Consider the following 24,925-nt stretch of genomic DNA (forward strand, 5'->3'; position numbering starts at 1 on the left):
GGGTGACTGCAATATGAATAATATGACTAATGCTAAAACTCACGTATAGCAACTGCAAAGGAACATTTGTTTATAGTGTACACGAGTGACTTCCTTAATCCAATGAAAGAAAACAACTTTCCATTTGTATAATGCTTTTCACATCCTCAGGAGATTTGAAAGTGGTTCACGACCAATGATTTTTTTTATTCGTTCATGGGATGTGAGTATCGCTGGCAAGGTCAGCATTTGTTGCCCATTGCCAAATGCCCTTGAGAAATGGTAGCCTTCTTAACACCACATAGGCTGCAGTGTTTTAGGTACACCCACAGGCTGTTAGAGAGTTCCAGGTTTTTGACCTGGTGACAGCAAAGTTATGGTTCCAAGTCAAGATAGTGTGTGGCTTGGAAGGGAACTTTCAGGTGGTGATGTTCTCTTCTGCCACCCTTGTTCTTCTAAGTGGTAGAAGGTGTGGTTTGGAAGATGCTGTTGAAGGAAGTTCAGTGAGTTGCAGCGGTGCATCTTGTAGATGGCACTCAATGCTGCCACTGTACATTGGTGATGGAAGGATGCCAATCAAACCATCTGCTTTGGCTTGAATATTGTCCAGCTGCATTCATCCAGGCAAGTGGACAGGATTCCATCGTACTCCTAACTTGTGCTTTGTAGTTAGTGGACAGGCTTTGGAGAGTCAGGAGGTGAGTTACTCCCTGCAGAATTTCCAGTACTTTTGTAGTTACTGTTACAATGTTCAGAAACACAGCAAGGTCCCATGAACAACAATGAGATAAACGACCAGATAATTTATGTTAGTAAAAACAGAAAATGCTGGAAATATTCTACAGGTCAGGAAGATGAAGGGTCATCATTGACTTGAAATGTTAATTCAGTTTCTCTCTACACACGCTGCCTGACCGAGTGAGTATTTCCAGCATTTCTGTTTTCATTTCAGATTTCCAACATCTTCCAATATTTTGCTTTTGTATCTATTTTGGCAATGCCAATTTGGAAATAAATGCTGACCAGAACATCTGGAGAACTCAGTATAATGGTGCCAAAAAATCTATTACAGCCACCCGAGAGTGCTGATGGGGCCTCAGTTTAACGCCTCATACAAAAGAACATTATCTCCAACAATGCTATAACTGAAGTGTCAACCTAGATTGTGTCCAAATCCTGGAGTGGGTCTAGAATCCAAAAATCAGACATTGAGTGTCAGCACTGGGTCAAGATTGATACCTACAATGCCACAAATTTGAAAATTTAAAATTATTGAAGTTGTGATAATTTATTTACAAAAATTGTTTTCTATGTTTTTGACCCACCTGCAAGGTCAGTACTCATTATTTAATATTTTTCTCAATCTCTCCAATTTTCTGTGATTTAAAATTAACTCCAGCTATAGAAAATCATTCTGATGAGATACAAGTGATTACTGCTACCAAACAGACATCCATGTGAATAAACATTTCCATGATTGCATGTAACGTGTTTAATAAGCAAACTGCTTCACGTAAATTCTTCCTGACATCTTTACAACAAAGAAAAATTTAAACTCAGATAGGCTTCCCACAACAACCAAGCCAGCTTTTTTGAGCAAAAGTACTTTTCTCGTGTTAAATGGAAATGTTTAGTTAAAAGTAGTACCAAATATTCATCTTTATTTAAAAAGCACCTGGTCAATTAGTGGGTGAATGCTCAAAATTTAGAGTTGAATACAAGTTTTGGTAAGAAAATTACTGTTGTATGTATCTAATTTGCCAAATCATCTCACTAATTAGAGTATATGGGAACAGAAGTAACCATTCAGTCCCTCGAGCCTGTTCCGTCATTCAATTAGATCAATCTGCTCTGTACCTCAATTCCATTCGCCTGCCTTTGTTCCACATCCTTGATACCTTTGCCTATTAACTATCTGTTGATTTCCCAGTCCTGAAAATTAAAATTGACCCAAGATCCATTTCCTTTGGTGGAGTGAGTTCCAGATTTCTAATACCCTTGCATGAAAAACTATATTTCCTCATACCACTGCTAAATGACCTAGCTTTAATTTTAAGATCATGTCCTCTTGGCCTGGATTCCCTTACCAGAGGATTATAGCTTCTCTAAATTTACCCTACTGACTTCCTTTATCATTGTGAACATCCCAATTAGATCACCCCTCAACCTTGCAAACTCAAGGGATTACATACAAAGTTTATGCAACCCATCCTCATAATCTAATCCCTTAAACCTTGGTACAATTTTGGTAAATCTGCATTTACTCCTTCCAAAGATCTTCCAGTTTCTGGATAGTCAGCGACCAGACGTACCCCAAAGATAGGCGTCGGGACCCCTCGAAGTCCCGACATGCACACGTCTGGTAGTTACGTGGGGAGCTTAAACTTCCAATTGCCAGTTTTATCCCGCCCAGATTGCTCCGGGATTAGCCAGAACCACGGAAACATGGGCTGTGTGCACTATACTTACCCCGGTTTTTCCACGGATTTGCTTAAGTTTTACTGGAGTTTCACATTGCAGCTATAAAGCCAGCATAACTCTTAGATAAATCAGCCAACATGTCAAAGCACTCCAGCATCCACAGCATGCTCACCCCACTCCTAGACAATGTTCACCCCCACCCCACCTTCCCGAGAAAGTGCGCCCCCGCTGGACAGTACTCACCCCCTCCCCTCTGGACAGTGCTCACCCACTCCCCGGCGCCAGACAGTGCTCAACTGCTCCCTGCCATCAGACAGTGCTCACCCGCTCCCACACCTCCTCTCCCAATTCACCTTCTGGAACTCCTGGCTCCTGGCCGGCCAATGTCGGAAAAATCAGCATAGTCGAAGAGTGAAGGCAAGGGGGTTTGAGCATTTTTGTGGAGTGAAAGAGTATTAGGAGGTTGATCATTGTCGAGGGTGAGTGAGGGGGCTGAGCATTGTCAGGGCTGAAGGAGAGGGGGATTAGCACTGTCAGTGGGATGAGGCTAGGCAGTTTCAGAAATTGACAACGCCATGCAAACTTAAACCCATGAGTTTTTTCCTCTGTCTCGGCCTGTTCATTCAAAGGATTGCAAGTAATTTGATTTATGCCAGCCATGAGATACTTAATAATTGTAGATGCTTTTCTAACGTGAAACAGAGCTAAAAATAGCACAATTAACACAAGCTTTGGGACATTTAAACTTTTTCTTACCAGCTAGAGCCGTAAAAGGGTGGCATTGGCTAGGCCTCTCCTGTGCTGTACTGAGGCCTGCCTGGCTTTCTACAATGAAGGCTTCAGAGAGCAGCCAAAGGTCCAGCCTGGAAAAGTGCTGGCAGGTTAAGTGTGTATTTTTTTATTGTGATTCGCATCGGTCAGAACTGTTCCAAAGCTAATCAGAAGATTTGGGCCAATATATCATGAGTTCTGTTGAAATGTCATCAACCTGAAAATTTAACTCTATTTCTCTCTCCACAGACTGCCAGACTTGTCTTCTGTCTTTGTACCTTCCCTGAGCTCAAAATGAACCACAATATTCCAGCTGAGAGTCTGATTGTGGCTCTGTACCACTGATGCATCACCTCCTCACTTTTAAGTGTCGATCGCACACTGAATTCCATGTGCCATAGCTTTGTCCACTCACTTAATCCGTCTATGTACCTTTGAAATTTCCTGTTCCCATCTAAAAAATTTAGTGAGTCGTCTAACAAAGTATCATGGCAGTCTTGAACACATAATTATTTATTCCTTGATCCAAGTCATTAATATATATGCTAAAAGATGAGCCCCCGGAGATTCCTGAGGAAAGCCACTTGTCACATCCCAAGAATCATAGAATAGACCCCTTAATCCCCGCTGTCTGTCTCCCATCTTCCAATCAATTATTGACCCATGTCACGATGTTACCTCCAATTCTGTAGGTTCTCACTTTTGAAAATCATCTTGTTTGGAACCTTATCAAGCCTCTCCTAGATGTCCATATAGACAACATCTATCAACACTCGTCCATCCACCATGCTAGTGACTGCCTCAAAATATTCAATCAGATTAGTCAGACATGATCTACATTTCACAAATCCATGCAGCCACTTTTAGATCAACGGATGCTTATCCAACTGTTCAGTAACCCTGTTTCTAATGTATTCTGGTAACTACACCATTGTTGATGATAAACTGACAGGGTTGTAGTTACCTGGTTTCTCCCTCCAAACTTTCGCACCCCCCCTTCCCCCCCCCCCCGCCCCCCCACCGCCCTCTTAAGTAGTGGAGTGACATTTGAAATTTTCTAACTCAAGAGCATAATTCCCACACTTTGGTAAATTAGGACCAATATAGCATCAGTTCCTTGAAATTTGTCTGTCTTAAAAGTTCAATATTTACTCCATTATCTATTTTCTTTCTGAACTTATATTAAATCAATTATTTTTTTCCCTTGATTTATTTTTAGAGTCCTTTGCAGGATAGATGCTGTCTATCCTGTTCAGTATTTTCAGTTTATATTTCAGATGTACAGCATCTACATTATTTTGTCTTTTCTACTGTAAGAGATTCAGAGACCAGATAATAAAATTCTGGACAAGATGACATTTGATGCAGTGATATTAGGACAATTTATTAAGCAAAAGTTATACTGAACAAAGGTAATCAGCATCCTAATTCAGATGGTTCTTGCTTCCCACCAGCTCTAGTGGCACAACCAGCTAATGCCTCCTTTTCTCTTGTCTCTCCCTATGTCATCTTCAAATCTGTGCGACAAACCTCAAAGTCTGTTCATTTTATCCACGGCAACTTCTTGTGTTCCGATGTGCCTGCTGTGTTCTGATTAGTCGATGCATACATTTCACTGCTTTGATTAATCTTATTATTTCATCTGTCAATGCTTTCATTAATTCATTAATCAATGTCACGTTCCTGAGTACATACCAAACAGCATATCATTAACATGTAAAGAGTTCTTTGTTAACTCTTTCCTGCATAAACATTCGCCAGACTTGCTGACTGCTGCATCTATTTGATTATAGCTCCGAAGTCCATTAAGTACATTTCCTACAAAACATATTCTGTTTCCCCATTACAGCTTGACCACAACTGGTGACATAGTTCAGACATCTGTCCTCTAATTCCCTTTTCCTATGCACATTATCAATCCTTGTTACAATACGATTGCAACTGACTCAGGTCATGCAGGCAGTGTTTCCTCAGTCAAGCACACATCTAAAATGAATTTCCCATCTACCATGGCCTCATGCAAAATACACAGAAAATAATTCATTAGTTCATTGTATACAGAGTATAAAAATTAGAAAGAGTATAAAAGACAAAAAAAGTATAAAAAGTTCACATTTCCTACAGTACCACTAATATTTTGTCCTCTTCCTCCACTCTGAAAATGGATATGACGTACACATTTATCAAGTCTGCCATTTTCATATTATTCATTATAGTCTCACCTGCATCATTCTTTAATGCATTCACATTCCCATTTACTGCTCTTGTTCTAATATATTTATAAAGCTTTTGCTACTAGCTTTAATATCTGTTGCAAGTTCTTTTTTAGGGTGTATTTATTCCCTGTTTGCATCTCATTCATTTCTTTGCAACCTTTCCTAGCTTTTTATAGCTCTCCCAATCTGCTGGATTTCCACTTTCACTGTACTTGGGTAATCCTCTACTTTTAGCTTGATACTGTCTCAGCTAATTTATTGACCATGGTTGTTTTGGAACATAAGTGGAGCCTTTGCCTTTTAGGATTTTGTTTTTGTTATCATACCAAATACTTCTACAGATAGACATTGGGAAGTATTCAAAGGTTTATCCATTGTTCAGTGCAGTTTACTGTGGTTAATTAACTTCTCATCCCTTTAAAGTTTGTTGCAATTAAAATTTAAAACCTTAGTTTGTTAACAGTTTGGGTATGCTATTTGAAAGATGGGTGGTACAGTTTTGAAGCTTGCGGATGATACAATATTTGGCAATGTTACAAGCAGCAAGCCGGATAGTAGCAGATTTCAGGGAAGACATAGACTGCTGAAATGGACAGACACAAAGCAAATACAATTTAATGCAGATAAGCATGAAAGATGCACTTTGGGAAATACAACATGAAGAGGCAGTATAATCTAAATGTTACTATTTTGATGGGTTGCAAAAGCAAAAGGTCCTGGGCATGCATATTCACAAATCTTTGAAGGTGGGAGGGCAATTTGATTGTAACAAAGCATATGGAATACTTGGTTTTGTAATAAAGAACATGAAATTAAAAAAAGGGAAGTCATGCTAATCTTTTACAAAGCACTGTTAGGCCCCAGATGGGGTATTGTGTACAATCTGGGCACAAAGATTTAGAAAGGATGTCAAGGCCTTGGAGAGGATACAGAGGTGGTTTACAAGTATAATACTAGAGATGAGGGGCTTCAGTGTGTGGACAATAAGGAATTGTTTCTGTTAGAACAGAGAAAGTCAAGAAGACCCAATAGAGATATTCAAAATTGTAAGGGAATTTTGGTAAGAAAAGTAGGGAGAAACTGTTTCCTCTGGCAAGTGGGCCAGTAACCAAATAAGTGGCAAAAGAACGAAGGGGAAATCAGGATCGTTATTATCTAGAATGCACTTCCTGAAAAGGGTGGTGGAATCAGGTTCCATTGGAACTTTTCAAAGGCAACTAGACATGCATTTGAAGAGAACTAATTTGCAAGGCTATGAGGAAAAAACTAGAGTGCAGACTGTAGTGGTTTGATACAACTGAGTGACTTCCTAAGCATTTTCAGAGGGTAGTTAAGAGTCATCTGGAGTCACATGTAGACCAGACCAGGTAAGGGGAACAGATTTCCTTCTCCAAAAGGACATTAGTGAACCAGATAGGTTGTTACAACAATCTGTGAGTTTGATGGTCACCATTACTGAGAATATCATTTTAATTCCAGATTTATTAATTAATTGAATTTAAATTCCACCAGCTGCTGTTGGTAGAATGTGAATTTATATCTCCAAAGCATTAGTCCAGGCCTCTGGATTACCAGTTCAGTAACAATACCACTACACTACTGTAACTTGAGCATCAAGGACCCAAGCAAAATTGAAGTCAATGGGAGTCAGGGGAAAACTCTCCATATTTTGGAGTCATATCTAACATATGGTTGTTGGAAGTCAATCATCTCAGGCCCGGAACTTCACTGAAAGACCCAACCAGCTTCAGCTGTTCCATCGGTGACCTTCCCTCCAACACAAGGTCAGAACTGAGGATGTTCACTGACAATTGCACAGTATTCAATACCATTCACAACTCCTCAGATAGTGAAGCAGTCCATGCCTGCATGCATCAAGACCTAGACAACATTCAGGCTTGGGCTGATCAGTGGCAAGTGCCAGGCAATGACCATCTGCAACAAGAGAGAATCTAATCATCGTCCCTTGATATTCAATGATACTATCACCACTGAATCCCCCACCATCAACATCCTCGGCGTTACCACTGACCAGAAACATAACTGGACCAACCATAAAAATACCATGGTCAAAGGAGCAGATCAGAGACCAGGAATTCTGCAGTTCATTGATGGAAAGTTTGAGAACCTGGGAGCACAGAATTAAGGTCATGGGCATAAGAAGCAACAGTGATCTGAGGATAATCTTTTTTTACACAGCAAGTGTTTAGCCTCTGGAATGCACTACCTGAAAATGTGGTGCAGGCAGATTCAAACATGGCATTCAAAAAGGAATTAGATCATTATCTGAAAAGGAAATAATTTGCAGGGCCATGGGAAAAAGGAGAGGGGGGAGTGGCACTCAGTGAGTTGCTCTTGCAGCAAGCTAGCAAAGACATGATGGGCTGAATGATCTCCTTCTATGCTGTAACCATTCTATGATTCTATATAATTCATCTCCAGGTTTGTCAAAGACTGTTCACCATCTACAAGACATAAGTCAGCAGTGTGATGGAATACTTTCCACTTGCTTGGATGGGTGCAGCTCCAACAACACTCAAGAAAATCAACACCATCCAAGACAAAGCAGCCCGCTTGATTGGCACCCCATCCACCACCTTCAACATCCACTCCCTGCAGACCACTGCATGGCAGCAGTAGTGTGCGCCATCTACAAGATGTATTGCAGCAACTCACCAAGGCTCCTTTGACAGCACCTTCCAAACCAGCAACCTCTACCACCTAGAAGGACAAGGGCAGCAGATGCATGGGAACACCACCACCTGCAAGTTCCCACCAAATCATACACCACCCTGATTTGAAATTATATCGCCATTCCTTCAAAGTTGCTGGGTCAAAAATCTAGAACACCCTCCCAAACAACAGATGCATAGATGGGTTGCAGCGGATCAAGAGAGCGGCTCACTATCAATCTCTCAAGGGCAATTTCAGATGGGCAACAAATGCTGGCCTAGATGGTGATGCTCACATCCCAGGGATTAATATAAAAAAAAGGATTAAATGGACTGTTTTTCAAAGAGCTAGAATGAGCACAATAGGTTGAATTCCACCACCACTGCCCCTCCAACTCCGCCCCCCCAGCACTGTCTGTGCTGCAAGATTCAGCGATTGCTGCACTATGTTGCATGGTATTATCCAAACTATTTATATTGCCAGATTTCCCATGAGATTGGTCATGGTGAGTCGAAGAATACATTCTTTTATATCAATTAAAAAGTGGTGGCAAATAACAAAATTATCAGGCCCATTACTTTATGGTGATTGAAGTCAAACTACACTTGTATTGTATGACATTCAGGGATTTTTAGCAATGTTTTGGGATAATATCTGATTTGGCATTTTTCCATGAAAACCATAAAAAAATAATTTAAATTATTATTGGACCTTCGTTTCCCTATATACGTAAATTCTTGTTTCTTAATTTTTAAAGCCTCGGCTGAAGATACATACGAAGATTCAACACATAGCAGAATGGAGGAAAGTGTACAAAGTTTGTGAGCATTGGGAGACAAAGGTAAGGGTTGTGAAAATTAGGAGCAATTATGAGGTGCTGGATCTTTGGGGGTTGAGATGTATGACAGAAAAGTTAACACTGAATTTTATATACTGTGGTGAAATTTGGGTTTGACACAGGAGAGGATTCCTGCACTGTGAAAGTAGAGGGCAATTCAACAGCATAGGGTTTCAATGGCTTGAATGTCATCCTGCAGCTGAGTACAATACCTGTATGAAAGATGCCTGGTAACACTGGAAGGGGTCCCTAAGGACTGGGAAAAGCAGGAGGGAGATCCTGTAAATTGGGAACATAGGAAAGTAAACAGAGAAAGGAAGGTTATGGAATGAGAACATCTGAAGGGAGGTTCATGGTATGGGGGTGGTGGGTTAAGGGTACATTGGAAGGGTGCATCACAATATAGGTGCAACAGGAGTAGTGTCTCAGAAATCCGAGGGGAAAAAAAGGGTAAGTGAGAATTGGAAGCAAAGTGAGAAGTACTGGCATCCAAGAGCATTGAGGAAGAGAAACCCTGCGTATGGAATACCAGCACCAGAAGCTGAGTGTTTGACCCCAGGGTACAGGGAAACTCATCAGGTGGTCGGGGGCGGGGGTGGGGTAGGGGTGTGTCATGGTAGTAAAGTGTTTAGGATAATAGGGAGTGTTCTTAGGCTGCAGGAGTATCAAACAGGTGAGCCTGACAGTTTTGGAGGGATAGCATCTAGGATTTGGCAGTATTTTCTTATAGATTAAGGTGACGCAGGAAACTGGAAATAGTCAATCTTTATGCAATCTATTTTACAGGAGTTTTACATTATTTGTAAAGCCAGTTTCCAAGCATTGCAACTAAGAATGGCTGTGAGTGGCTGCAAACACCTGTGCTATTTGTTAATAGCAAGGCTTTACAGAGTAAACTGCCAGCTTGCAGCTCAATGCCTGGAAGTTAGCTATTTTTTTGGAGGGGAAGAGCTAATAATGGTGAAGGCAAGAGACACAGCTGCAGGAAGTCTCCTAATCATGACGGTGGCAGTAAAACAGGAGACTGGGAGCAGCGACTGGCTCTTGGAATGGGAAATCTCACAATGGGGAGCAGGCAGCAGCCTGAAGAAACACTAGCGTTTTGCATTAGAGAAAGACCCAATTATACCAGCCCTCAAGCAGTTGGAGCAGTGAAGAGTACCTAACTTGGGAGACAGATCTTGAAAGAACTACTCAGAGATGATTCAGATGAATATGTATGTTTAATTGTGACTGCAAAGTGTGACAGGCAGGCAAAGAGCAAAAAGAGCAAAGGAAATGTATGTTTGCTGCACACAAATATGAGAACAGAGGGCGACTATCTAACTATTAATTGACCTAGCCTTAACAGTTTTATTGAGGGAAGAGTTCCAGAATTCCAGTGCCCTTTGTCTGAAGAAATGCTTCGTCATCATCCCAGCTCCCCAACCAGAATAAATAGCTTTTCTCTATCTAACCTACCAACTCCTTCAGTCATCTCAAACACGTAATAATAACCCCTTAATATACTATATTCAAGGAAACATAAAACAAGGCGATACACCTGTCCTCATAATTCCACCCTTTTGCCTTGGTATCATTTTGCGAATCTGCAGTTCACCCCTCCAAGGGCAATATTCTTTCAGAGAGATTATGCCAAAACTGAACGTTATAAGGATTCTTACAGTCCCAGAATTTGGTAGAATTGAGCATCTTGCAGCTTGTTCTGTTAGTTACACATTTTCCCTCACCTTTCAACTTGAAAAAAAATTGCACTGCAAAAAGGTAAACATTTCAGATTTTAAATATCCCTAACAATAATTTACTGCCTGTAAGATTGAGACTCCAGTTTCAATTCTTCCTTTTCTTGGCCGGAGAGGTTGAATGGCATTGCAGGAACATAATCTCATTATTAAAAGAATCGTTATGCTGTTGAGTTCCATCCTTAACCTTCTGGAATGAGTTTAATTGGTAATTAATGCACAAAAGCAACAATTTCTTGAAACTCATGGGGAAGTTAACTGTCATTTTTGCAAGGCTAGCGACGGAACCACACAAATCATCCAACAATTTGTGATGATTTACAACTCACGGGTTATCTTTTCCTTGTCACAAATTGCTTCACGATTTACACACTAATCATGGTGTGTCCTTCTTATATTGCCAGCACATTCCCATCTAATATACATAAATCCTTATGGGAGACACATTAGTGTTTCTGAAAATTACTCTATTTCCTTTGTTAAATTCCATATTTGTTATAAATAAACTTCAGGTCAATATAAACCACATCCAGCCTTTCTTTTAGACAGGCACTGAACTTCTAAAGTTATTCATTGCCAATAAATTACTTATAAACACATTTAACATTAAAATTACTATATAAATGGAAGTATTATTTACAAGTTGATTTGGTTTACTAATGATATATAGGCTCTTCTAAACAATAAGAAGGCAGGCACAGTTTTCTCATTGTCAACGCAAGTTCCAAGTGTGGACGACCCTAGGTTTCAGGTGCCAACTGCATTATAAACTACAGAAAGTGGGTCTACGAAAGTACTGTTAAATTTAAGACATCTGTTCCTGTAAATACTGAAGTTCTCTGAACCAGTTTCCCATAAACGCAGCAATACAAGGAGAAAATGTCCCCAAGATTATTCTCCCCAGGATACAGCAACAAGAAAATAACATAAAATTGCCTAGTAAGTAGCTCTTTATAGCAATTCAGCATGTGGATATCAGTCAATGTTTCACTGAATGCTCACCAAATGAAAAGTTCAAATGTGTTGTTTTTGACCTGTTGCATATCACGCAAGCAATTCCCACTTATATTATTTCCCCACAGTGTTTTCAAACACCGTGATGGAACAAAGTAAAACACAAACACGTTTTCTGTAGATTTCTATGAAGCCTTAAAAAAAAATGCTACTCTGGGTGCATGATCTAGTTCTGGTTTTGGGTAAAGAGGGTATAAAGCAATTAAATGAATATAGGCAACAAGTCCTCAACGGCATCAACATTTTACTTTGCCAGATCAATGTGCAATTACATAACCACCTAAACAATCTGTCGCATTAGAACATTTGCAGAATGTTTTATTATCCGACACAGAATATCCCAATTAACTGCAATCAAGTTACATGATGTTATTTTTGTTCTTTTCCCACCCATTCGATTTTATTTGTTTCTTCCAATTCCCACAGTACCTTTAAGACTTCTTATTGCACCTCTCAAGCATACAAAAGATACTTGAGTCATCAAGAACAAAAAAAATCATTAAAAAAACTTTTCCTCCAAAGGAAAATACTCGCTTCTGCTTGGTACCTCAAACACCCTTGCTGAGTTAAAAAATAATCAGTTAAATTAGAAAAAGTTTATATTTTCTCTTGCAAATTTAAATGTTGTTAAAAACTCAGTATCAACCATATCAAGATACTGGTCTCTGCCAAATAATCCTGAAACAAGTTTAAAATGTAATTTATATACAAATCACTACGTTCTTCAAACCAAAGTACCAGACTGTCATCAACTTCTTTAATGTTGGCTTTTTTTTAAAAATAGCATTGAAAATGTAAGAAAAATTACACATCATTATTTAGAAAATAAAACAATGTTGCAATAAACATAATTTACAGGAGCCAAGATTTAATTTAATGTATATGTTATTTTAAAACTCTTTTGTTATCCATACATTGCATGTTTGAAAAATATATAAAATGTTAAACCCTCCTTGTCCCACATTTCATCAATAGCTTCACTAATTGTTCAATGACTGCAGCATTGTTGCACCAAAATAATGCTGAAGGTACAAGTTTCATATTTCTGTTATGCAAAACTATATAAAAGAGTATAAAATAATGACCTGGAACTACAACAGCATTCGTCAGGAAATTAACCAATGGTTGACAACTAATACACATTAAACTGTGAGGTGTATTCTGTACTTAAGGAGTTAAACCAAAATATCCATCAGTTATCGTGCCTTCTACTTTAGTGTTTTAAAAAAAATTGAGTAGCTATTTGGCAGAAAAGAATGCTCACTAGAGAAAACAAACAGTGCAATAATTGTCTTTGATGAGATCACCAAAACTTTATAGCACAGTCACTATGCACTTCCTAAATCAAATATGTTGAATTCAAGAATTAGAAATTAAGGTGATTATCCCAAAATAAGTCAGATAATCATTCCTTTTAGATGCTCTATGCATTGGAAATAAAGAACACAAATGCAGTTGCTCATTTTTTCTCTCTGGGTACCAGACCACAATTCAAATATTAAACTATATGGCTGCTAATAGCTCTGTGATCCCAGTCCAGCCCATTCCATTTTCAATAATTACATCTACCCAGTCTGATGAGCAGAATCATTCACAACAGCTTTTAAAATGACAGCACCATTGCAAAGAAAGAAGAATCTATTAAGAAGCATCAAATTAAACATATCCTCCTACAACTTCTATCAAATTTTCAGACCAAGTGTTATTTAGTTCCACTCTCAAGTCGAGCAGAATAACAAATCACACTCTTTGATTTACCCTCTCAGAATACCAAATGGAGACAGGTGATAAAGAAAGCACTTATGCACAAGCTATGAAGTTTCTCCTCAAAATTAATTCCATCTTGAAGATTCCAATCTCTGATAAATTCCCAGAATGGCTTAAAAATATACTCCTGTGCTCCAGTCTGGAAGATTACTATAGCTATCTTACTATGAAAGCACTCACTTTAATACTACTTCAACAGAGAGGGAAAAAACGCACACTTGGAATAGGCAACCTCAAGCTATATTGTCAATCTGAGCTTTATCCAAGTCTCAATAAAGCATTAAACAACATATATAATATATTGAAATTTATATATCAGAGTATCACAATAGGATTTGAGAGTGCATTTTAAGTAGCAATATATCAAGCACAATATTATACCACTTTTTTTTAAACTTTTGTTTCTCATTTTATACCTTCTTGGCATAAACAGAAAGCTTCCAGATGGTCTCACCATCTTTTCTCACTCCATGGTGATCCTCTTGAAGTTGGACCACAATAAACTACAATTTAAGCTGATTCCATACAGAGGTGTTTGACTTTTCTAATAATTATGCTGTCCCTATTTCAAGTTAGAATTATCTAAAATTACAGTATTTTCAGTCCAAAATGGGGATCTAATGAATCAAAAAAATGACGTTGTATTTCTGTGATGCTGATTTTGTTTTGTTTTAAACAAATCCTCCAATAACCATACATTTCATACCTTGGCATGACTGAAGCTTGGTAGCAGAATGAAGGTCCTCTGAATAAAGCAGAAAAAATTAACAGAAAAACTTTGAGTTCTTCAGTAGGACTACTGCTAGTACATTGTATGACAATATTTGAATAAATGATTGAATAACCCACATAAACTGTCCTCCTCTTGAAACCTATGAAATAGTTAATGTCCTTTCCTTCAGTTGTATAAAAGAACCTTAGTTTCAGAATAAGTTGAATAATATAATTCTATGCACTTTAAGTTAAAATTACATTACTTTAATTTGCCATGGGCGAGTTTTTAAATCTTACTGCTATATTTGAAAAATTAAACTTCAATTACCTGTTTTATTATTTAAGCTTCTCCTCGACCTCCAAGCCCAAAATAAAAATTTGGTAACAAAATTTTTTAAAGTTTAACACTATTTAAATTCTTGGCAGTTAATACTTCTATTTTTTAAGATTCCGGTACGTTTATCATTTATGTTTTCATTTTAGATGTGCCTGTTTTGTTAGCATGTTAATTTTGCGGTTCACAACTATTTCCTGTTGTTTTATGCAAATATAATATTAACCCTAGTCTCATACAACCCTATTACAATAGCAAGCTCCTGTCAAAGAAAGCTTCTCTCTAGTCTGGCCTAGTGAGCACCGAGCCGAGGAGCAATGGTGGCCTCTCTAATATAGTGTCATAGGCCCTGTCTCTGCAATGTAATGAGGAGAGCTTACAAAATCAAACAGTGCACTTGCTTTCTTTCTTATAGAAATTGAAGTGGAGCAGGTAAAGCTGTGAATGAGAATGTGGTTCTTTCCAAGAACGGGTCCTGGCGGTGACGAGGGGCGGGGGGCAGCGGCTTTCAAACCCGGCCACTTACCCCGGCTCCTGGATACGATGGGGTGGGGGTGAGGTCGCGGTGGCACTCGGCAGCAACTGGCAGGTCAAAGCCAAACTCCCAACAAAGTATCATGGCAACAAAAAATACCCAGAATCACGCCACAAAAACAACTGTCGTTACCGTTCACGTCTTGAAGGGTCGTGCTGGAAGCCTTGCTTGGTGGGCGCCATTTTTCTCGTCAGCCGTTACTTTGCTGTTTTTTTGTTGTTTGATTTTTGTTTTGCTTTTTTTTCTAGCTGCGGCCTGGTGCTACAGTGGGAAAGACAGGAATACTATTTGCGGAAAGCCATTGCGGAGTTACGGTTAAGTCCAGTCCAACTGTCTGGCTTCGGAATTACCAGCCATCAGAGAGAAGTGAGAAGCGCTGTGTACAGAGCACGAGTCAGGGCCAACCAGCATGCCAAGAAAAGTAAAGAGAGCCTTGGTTGCACCTCAAATAATCCCAGAGACATTCCATGGTATTAAAGCTGCAAGTGCGAACCCACGAACAGCGACTGGCACCATCACACCTCTGCACTTTTCCGGGGAGCTTCCATTCCCATTGCAAGAGAAAGTGTTACTGCATCTCTCGGTGTTGTTTCGCTGCCTGTCTTTCGCTCGCTCTCTTTCCCAGGGACACATTACTGTAACTGGCGCAACTACGCCACTCAGTTGCTGTTTCATTCACTTTATGGGGAATAACTAACGTTTGATATAATGCCACCCCATATTGATGGGATCTTATCAACTGGATTTAAAGGCTTTAATTTTACTGTATAAAATTAAAGAGATACGTGACATTCAAAATACTAATCGTCTTATTTAGGAAAAAAGTCTGTGTAATCTTTCATAATATAAACCCCATTCAGCCTGGAAATGTCACCTAAGCCTCTTGGCATACGTCCCAGCGATTATTGCTAGGTTCCAAAGGAACTTAGTTGCTGGCATGTAATTATTATCATTACTTAAACCTGTCTTTCCTGTTCTCAGTGATTTACAAAAACAAACGAAAACAATCGTTTAAGATGGAGGTTCCAATAACTACTATTTCTGCAAAATATTTATCTAAAAGATGCTCTGCGACGTGTTTGGTAACTTGTTTTGACACCAACCTGGCACTCCAACTGCCATAAATCTGTGCGTAGAATTCCATTATGTTTCCCATAGAAAGGTATCCAAGTATTAATGTATAACGTTACAATTATTCGCGCAAAGCCAGGGATCTTCTGTTTTTATTGCAATGTTAGGTACATTAGGATGCGTTTTAATCGCACGCCGTTTTTCAAGGCGCAACATCTATCATGTTAAACTGTAATTTCACAAAACAACATTGTTTAAAAAGCTGTAGAAAGGGGCTGTATCCCACAATCAAATACTGAAGTAACAAGTTATTCATCGGATAATTTATAAATTGGGAAACAAACATATGGCCTTGTTCTAAAAACGTTTTAAGTTATTTGTGAATATTTCATGTATTTTTGGATTGTGGGATCAACACAAAGTAAGCCGAATCTGTTGCAGCACGGTGCATTGATTATAGCAGTTTAAGGATTATACATGCATTGGTGGTAGTATAATACACAACCAAAGTTATACCCTAATACGGGATTTGGTTCAGCTGGATAGTACAGTGTAAAATGTAACATATGCGCCTATCAAAACTTACACGCGGGAGGGTTTAGGGATTTGTTAGTGAGTTATCTAAAGTTCTGTTTCGAAATGCACACTGTTTCTGAATGGGAAAAATATCAAACCGATTTATCCACAAATCACAGGATTTTGCTTTTTAAAACATTAAAATAAATGCAGTAATATTGTAATTTTCCTTTTTGTGGCCAGTGAAATGGAAGCGGGATTTTTTGAGCCCGCGGTGCTGCTTTTCAGAGGATTGATTTTAAAACTGACATATTTATATTTTTATTAATAAACACTAGGAGTGTTAAACATTTGTTAGTGAGAAAATAGGCATGTTAAACTGCATTTTCTGTTTTATTTGTCTTGCAATTGCATTATTTGTTCCATAAAATAACCAATCCAATATTGACAAAACTCCTGAATGTTTTTGAAGCGTTTTATTGTCTGTTAACCGTATAATCACTGTCACTGCTGTGATATCATTCAATTGTTCTCCAAAACATTCGGTTAATTTTTAAACTCCGAAAGTATATAACTTTTTGTACTTTTGGCATCTAACATTTTCTAAGCAAAACTTTTAACCGTAAATTTAACTATATCCGCAGGATACAACATATACATATGAAACTGTCTAATACTCAGGGCATTTTTATTTACATTTTATTTCAACATTTCCATAAGGTATGCGTTTGTGGGTTAGCATGTGATTCTGATACAGTGGCTGGTGGAATATTCAGATAGTATTAATTCATAAAGTTTATCTCTTATTAAAAGAGGAACATTTAACTCAGTCCTCTAAAAAATCTATTCTAACTCCGAGTACCCCCTTCCCACAAAAAAATCACAGCACCAATGAACGAGTGTAAAGCTTGCACTTTTGTATTTAATGGGCAATGTATACAGATAAATTACGGAGATCATTGGATTTGAAATTTGAAACCAATTGATACTGTCAATTGTTATTTGTTAATTTATGTGTTACTTGGAATATTGCAGAAATATATACTGTTTGACACATTTCTCGTTTTACTAAATAGACTTGAACTTATTTAAAATGTTAAGAGGAATTAGACTTTGTTTGTATAACATGTTATCTGTTATAGCTTCCTGAGTATTTGCTTTTCTTATCCTCCATTGATGCGCTGGTGGCATATTTACAAACGCTTTCATTTCTCCACCCCTTGTAAATATGAGCTTTTTTCACGCAATCGGTGTTTGCAGAAGTGTCCGCGCTTCCTCCGACTTTTGATGGTAAGCCTCCAAATGCACAACCCGTTTCCACCACATGTTGGTAGTAATATTTCTAAATTAATTTTCGTCCCCGGCTTATTATTGAAGCTTGTGACTAACAATTTAATCAAAGCCCACCCCCCCCCCCCCCCCCCGCCCAATGTTGTAGAGGTGGTAGCAAGCATTCCTGTAAACATTAGGGAGGGAAGAAAGTGGGAGATTTTAAGGGATGTGTGCCTGTTAAGCAGCTGAAGCCTTGCTGTGTGCGGTGAGATTCTTACAGTGTAAAGTTATCTGTCAGGCTGGAGGCAGTAAGACTCTTACCGTTGTTGGTAGGTTGTGAGCCCCACGTTCTGGGGTGTCCCATTAGCAGCAGCGGCGGCGGCGGCAGCTCTTCCCACACCAGGTGCAGCAGTAACAGCGCCGCCTCCTCCACCAGTTGCTGCCGTTACTTGTACACTGAAATCCGGGAAAATCCTAATCATCCCCGCGCTAGGACCACCAACGATCAGCTCCACGATTGCGTCTCACTGAACTGCAATTTTCCCTTGAGCAGTAAATTGAACTTCAATCCCATTAGTGATAACTTCCACGCCGTGAGGGTGGGCTGCCCTTTATCTCTTCCTTTATTTATTTCTTATTTAAGTGGAGCAGACAGCTAGACAGTGGGGGATGGCATACTGACTCCGGCGCTGGGAAGAAAGAGAAGGGGGAGCCCGACTGTATAACTTGCTGCAATTTGCCCGGAGAAAGTAAAAACCAACTTGCCCCTGAACTGAAGGCGAGCAGCTCGCGCCGCTGGTTCGCTGACACTTAATAGCGATTCTGGCGCGCGACGCCTCACGACCAATCGTATCGTTCCCTGAACTCGGCGCCCGCCCCCTCCAGGAGGAGAAGGGGAGCGCGAGGACGCGCGCATGCGCGCAGCATCCAACCGTTAAGGCTGGAAGGTTGGAGAGTGGAGCTCGAGGTGGTAGAGTTCGTACAGCATGAGCCGGGACTGTGCGCAGTAAAGGCCACGACAACAGCACGTTAACCATCCCCAGTACATTAGTGGAAGGCCGTCCCTTACGAATCTAGCCCGGCACCTGGTACACAGATAAACTGATGCCAGTCATAGAATGTTGAAATGGCCTGACGTTTTTAAATAATATACATATATATGTTTTATGTCCTTGTTACTGTCAAGCCCTAAGTATTAAACTATTTCAATGTGTTTGCACACACCGGCCATCACCGAGAACAGACAGGGCTTCTGTTTTCCAATGCAACGTTTGCTGGGTGCTTGTCCCGGGAGGCGCGCGCCACTGGCTGTCAGTCAATGAAAGCAGCGCGCGCTGCTTGTGGCCGCACAGTCGCCACCTGTCAGAGCTGAGCTGGGCTCCCCCTTACTCTAGAAAACGCTACCTGACTGTCCCTGAATATCCCTGACAGTCCCTGATTACAGAACAGACGTTTTGCATTGTATCCAATTACGACTGTAGGCACAGAGATTCAACAATTGGACGGTTTACTACAATAAAACAGTGCTTAAAGCCTTGTAATGCACTGCACGGGTCGGATTGTGTGGTTGTCATATCGTCCACTTTGCTCGACAAACGTTATCAAAATCTGGAAAGACTGAAGATTAACTTTGTGTGGCTGATCAATGGTTTGTGTTTTGGGAAATGAAACTATTCAGCGGAGAGTTACAGGGACAGGCTATCATCAGTGCCACGCGTCTCTGCCTGATCCCTAAAGGTTTTATTAGAAAGTTTTTATTCATCACTCACTCCGGTCAAACCTTAGCCGCTTCCGCATGCGCTGCGCGATACTTTCTGTGCAGTGTCAACCGAGGCTTGCACCCAGATATGTGACTGTCCTTGCCACTTGATAAACGTTTCCTAGCCTTAGGCTAGGTGAACGAGTCGCGAGCGCGCATTAGGCATTTCGACAAATTGGAAAACTTTCAAAGATCTGTTTATTGTAGAATCTACCTGAAATATCGCACATCGTTTAGCATCTGATTTGTAATGTAATCCTGTATACTGGTGTTTCCCAACGATAATGCTAACATCAGTACTGCCGATCTTAATTTTGTCCTCTTGGAATCTCCATGCTTGGTGTCTGCAGAAAGCTTTGATATGTTTCGCGCGTATTGAGGATCAGAATGTTAATGCAAGCCTTGGTATATTGTCCTCTGGGCTAGGAGGAATTTCACTTGCACTTAAAGTACAATTATATTTAATTGCCAGAAACTTTTAAACGGACTGTAAGTAAACACGATCTAAATTCCGCACAGGAAATGAAAATTTCAGACATTCATCTGGAAACGCCTTAGTTGTCATATGAGATCAGTTTAATTTTTTTAAATGTGCTCCAGTGTTAATTTTTCATCACGTTTTTATTTGTAAGAGAATAACGACAATCAGGTATCGTTATTTGTACTCACGCTGAGTGTTCTACAGCACTCCTAGAAAACTTAACACAACTGGAAAAAGATAAATCTGCGAGTCGAGCAGAAATTGTATGTTTTAGCTGAGATCGGTGCCCCACAGCACTATAAACAAAAATGTTTTGATTCTTGCATGATGTAAGTGCAAGAAAACTAAACTGTACTTGTGCGGACCCAATTGCAGATCTATTGCCATCCTTTAATACACTCCAACATTTGGTGTCGGTGAGTAGAGTTTAAACCATCAATACAAAATATATTAGCACATTGACAGAACGAGGACAGCCGATTGCGCAATAGGTCCGGGACCCCAGGCGAATAGGAAATGCTCGTAATAAGGTTGTGTTTGTAACATTAAAAAAATGTTCTTTCGGTTTGAGTTCGTGCAAAAATTGAAAGTAACGAAACTATCCGAATCATCGGTTACGGTCGATGCACATAAAAGCAAGCACCCAATAAAATGTATTTTCATTAATTTCTGTATTTTAAATTGTTGCAAATTATTTTGCCGTTTGGACTGAATCTTCTGAGTGTTTGAATTCGTCCCTCCTCGCAACAGAAGATGGGATGATGCATAATGATCGCAACCCCGCAAGTTGCAGCCATACACCGGTTCCATCAAATCAGATATGAAACAGTTTTAATTTCATTAAAATTATTTTGAACCGGGTTTTAATAGCACTAATTGGTACAAATAGCTTCTTAAGATACCGGGGAGAAAAATCTTGGCGGCGCCTCGTGAATACAGTCCGTCACGATCAGTGTTACAATGGAAATGGGAAATGTTGGAGCTTGTGTGCCCTGCATTTTGCCATATCATCACACATATATAAAAAAACACAACTTTTGGTTCTCAAGAGTATTTACTGTTACTGTTGCTTTAAGGCCGAAGGAAAGCATCTTCGCTCCAAAGTTGTCTTTCTCCTTCTCCCAATCATTTTGTTGAGATCGCTCAGGCAAATTCACTCAAACCACTCTTCGGATTCTGTTATGTCGGTTAGATCAAGATTCAGTTTACTTTCCAGGCAATTGTCTTTATAATGCACAATTCTGTGTCAATTTTTACCCGTCAACGAAGGAATCGTTGGCAGTAATCACCCGCACAATCCATTGTATTCACAGACGTGTTTACACATCGTACTCCTAGAACTAACCGATCTCTTGTCGGGTCCTCTAGTGTATACTGCATCATTGCGTTGTTTAGGTGCAAAGAGGAAACTGTACTAACATGGCCTACCCGTTTAAGTTCACCTCTGATGGAAATATGTGGCGAAATGAGCCAAATAGGCACATCCTGAGACCAATTAAAGGCTAATTGTTGGAAATAATTCTGAAGTTTGACAGTTGCTTGTGAACTCCCAGCTCCTGGCCTTAGTGAGAAGGCAGGTTATCAAAGTCAGAAAATGAGCTAGAAATTATTTGTTTTCTTTTATATGATGTTTTGAAGTGTGGTGGAGGTGCACGAGAAGCAATGCGCTGAGATGTAAAGGACAATTTTACAATATGTGCTACTGCCAGGAAGCCTTGCCCACGGACCATAGCGGTAAGTTGCACTTCCCGTGATGTTCTGTACTTCATTTTAATGGATTGGAAACAGTATACATTGTACCCGTAATTTCCAGACAGGTATGACTCCCCGCTTATTGCATTCATAAATTGACCCTATAATATAATATTTAGCGATAATTAATAGAAATTGTAGTTGAATAGATAGATTGCAAATGGAGTTGCATAATAAGTGAAAGGCAGGTTCTTACCAATCTAACTAAATCTAACAATTTCAAATAATTATTATTAACATTCATATTATTCTTTTATTCCATCCATATCTATAAATTTTGCAATATTTTTTACAACACGATTGCTGATAATATAATTTTTGAACTTAAATGAGTTACTTAAGATAGCAGTGTCAAAAAATTGTATCAACAACAGAAATGCACATATTAATATCCCTCCCTTACAAGGGAGCTTCACTAACAACGTTTTACTAATGTATCTTCCTTACTTTGACTAGCTCCATAATTTTTTCAAACCAAAACGGTCTAATCATGTCATCAGCACTCAAAGCCAGTGGAATATTAACAGTTAATTAAGTATGGACATCATATTAAAATATTCTTGTGGTTACAACCCCAAATATATCATCTTTTTCTAGTTGGCGCAAGCCAGTTATAACGTTCAAGTCAAATTACAAAAACATAAAATTAACACTGGAGTACATGAATTATTCTTTTGATTCTAAATCTGAACCCCGCAAATGTTGGCATTGAAGTTAATACCAACATTTAACAGCAGCTACAATCCTTTACAAAAATGAAAATACTTGAAAGTTCAATACAGCATTTTAATCTTAAAAATAAAATATGAAACCATTTGATTTTAGTATATTAATCAACTTTTGGTTAATTAATATTCAATTAGTTATTGATATCCTTATTTAGAAGCATGGAGTAGGCATCTAAAAAGCAAGTATAATTTAAGCAGATGTGACCTTTGTATGTCTTCTTTAAGGGAATTAATTTGGGTTTAATAACAGAACCATGTAATTACTTTGTTTTAGAACTTTATTAACATTTGTCTTACCTTACATTGAAAAATGAAGATGCTACAAAGCCACTACTGAGTTCAATACTGCTTTATGTACACAGCATCTGAATTGCATAATGAAATGTAGGATCAATTTTCAATTGACATTTTTAAAATTTTAAATTATGAATTTATTGCTTTAATTGGTTGCATGAGAAACAGTGCAATGATTTTATAATAAGAACATTACAGGAATAATTCTTTAAATGGAATTCCAGTTCTTGGAATCACCCAAATGGAAGCTACAGGGTGTGAAAGTGAAACCGGTCAGCAAGAGAACCATGGAAAATTTATGGCACAGAAAGAGGCCATTCAGTCCATTGTGTCTGTGCTGGCCATAAAAAGGAGCTAGCTCATTTTAAATCCCATTTTCTGGCACCTAGTCTGTAGCCTTGCAGGTTACAGCACTTTTAGGAACCTTTTAAATGAGTTGAGCGTTACAGCCTCAACCACTAATTTAGGCAGTGATTTCCAGGCACCCACCACCCTCTGGGTGAAGAAGTTTTTTTCTCATGTCCCCTCTAATCCTTCTACCAATCACCTAAATCACCTTAAATCTATGTCCTCTGGTAATTTACCCCTCAGCTAGGGGAAACAGGCCTTCCCTGTCTACCCTGTCTAGGCCCCTCATAATTGTTAACACCTCAATTAGGTCACCCCTCAGCCTTCTCTGTTCTAAGGAAAACAACCCTAGCTGATCCAATCTTCCCTCATAGCTGAAATTTTCAAGCCCTGGAAACATTCTTGTAAATCTGTTATACCATGGATTATTATTTTGATTCCTGGTCTTTTTAGATATATGGCATAATATAAATGAAGTCTCCTCAATTTGAAGCAGTCATTTTATTGCACAAACTATATGCTTGGAGCATAGATGGTCACTGTTGTACAGTATCTCAATTTGTGTATATATTTTGCTGGTGGCCAAAGATACTTTTGAATCATTTGTTACTTCTATTTATACTTCTAAGATTATTAAAGTGGTAACTTAAAGCGGAAGATTATAATTCTAAATTACTTGATCCTCTAATTGATCCTTGCATCATAAATCATTGTACACCAAGCAGAAAAAAATCAGAGTTGCTCCTTATTCAACAGGTAAGGATTAAATAAAAAAAGACCTGGACAATATCCAGGCTTGGGCTGACAAGTGGCAAGTAATATTCACGCCACACAAGTGTCAGGCAATGACCATCTCCAACAAGAGAGAATCCAACCATCACCCGTTGATGTTCAATGGCATTACCATCACTGAATCCCCCACTACCAACATCCTGGGGGTTATCATTGACCAGAAACTGAACTGGACTAGCCATATAAATACTGTGGCTACAAAAGCAAGTCAGAGGCTAGGAATCCTGCGACGAGTAGCTTGCCTCCGGTCACCCCAAAGCCTGTCCACCACCTACAAGGCATAAGTCAGGACAAAGCAGTCCGCTTGATTGGCACCACATCCACAAACATTCACTCCCTCCACCACAGACGCACAGTAGCAGCAGTGTGTACCATCTACAAGATGCACTGCAGGAATTCACCAAGGCTCCTTAGACAGCACCTTCCAAACCCACGACCACTACCACCTAGAAAGACAAGGGCAGCAGATAGATGGGAACACCACCACCTGGAAGTTCCCCTCCAAGTTACTCACCATCCTGACTTGGAAATATATCGCCGTTCCTTTACTGTCGCTGGGTCAAAATCCTGGAACTCCCTTCCTAACAGCACTGTGGGTGTACCCACACCACATGGACTGCAGCAGTTCAAGAAGGCATCTCACCACCACCTTCTCAAGGGCAACTAGGGATGGGTAATAAATGCTGGCCCAGCCAGCGAAGCCCACATCCCGTGAATGAATTAAAAAAAACAGTATGGTATATAAATGCTAATGAAGTGCCAGTATCACAACATTTCAGGTATGGAAAACACTGTTTAATAATTTAGATAACATCATCTGGTGTGACTCATGTATTCTACTTCATAATATTTAAAAGTTTAAAATCTTTAAAGTTTAAGCTTCCTGCTGGAGAGGCAACCACAGTTAG

At 39.3% G+C, this 24,925-nt stretch overlaps 1 protein-coding gene and 1 long non-coding RNA gene across 3 annotated transcripts in view; one reads left to right on the top strand and one right to left on the bottom strand.

Annotated features, from left to right (window-relative positions):
• npas3 (neuronal PAS domain protein 3) overlaps positions 1 to 18,635 on the bottom strand; it is a 1,500,089-nt gene extending 1,481,454 nt beyond the window's left edge. Inside the window, exons 1-2 of one of the 2 annotated variants that reach the window (XR_013579494.1) lie at positions 15,137 to 15,253; positions 14,128 to 14,166 (exon numbers count right to left, since the gene is read on the bottom strand). Coding sequence is in view for 1 of the 2 variants with exons in the window: in XM_078562825.1 (XP_078418951.1) it covers positions 14,128 to 14,166; positions 18,185 to 18,345 (200 nt within the window). In the remaining variant the exon portion in view is untranslated. Of the gene's footprint in view, positions 1 to 14,127; positions 14,167 to 15,136; positions 15,254 to 18,184 lie in introns of those variants that run through there. The other variant, XM_078562825.1, reaches the window with a different exon arrangement.
• On the top strand, positions 14,703 to 17,691 carry LOC144693222 (uncharacterized). The gene is made up of 2 exons (XR_013579496.1): positions 14,703 to 14,901; positions 15,253 to 17,691. It is a non-coding gene; the product is annotated as an uncharacterized LOC144693222 (long non-coding RNA).
• Positions 18,636 to 24,925: the final 6,290 nt, after the last annotated feature.

The sequence above is a fragment of the Cetorhinus maximus genome, chromosome 18 (genome assembly GCF_964194155.1).
Source record: "Cetorhinus maximus chromosome 18, sCetMax3.hap1.1, whole genome shotgun sequence".
Lineage (NCBI taxonomy): Eukaryota > Metazoa > Chordata > Chondrichthyes > Lamniformes > Cetorhinidae > Cetorhinus > Cetorhinus maximus.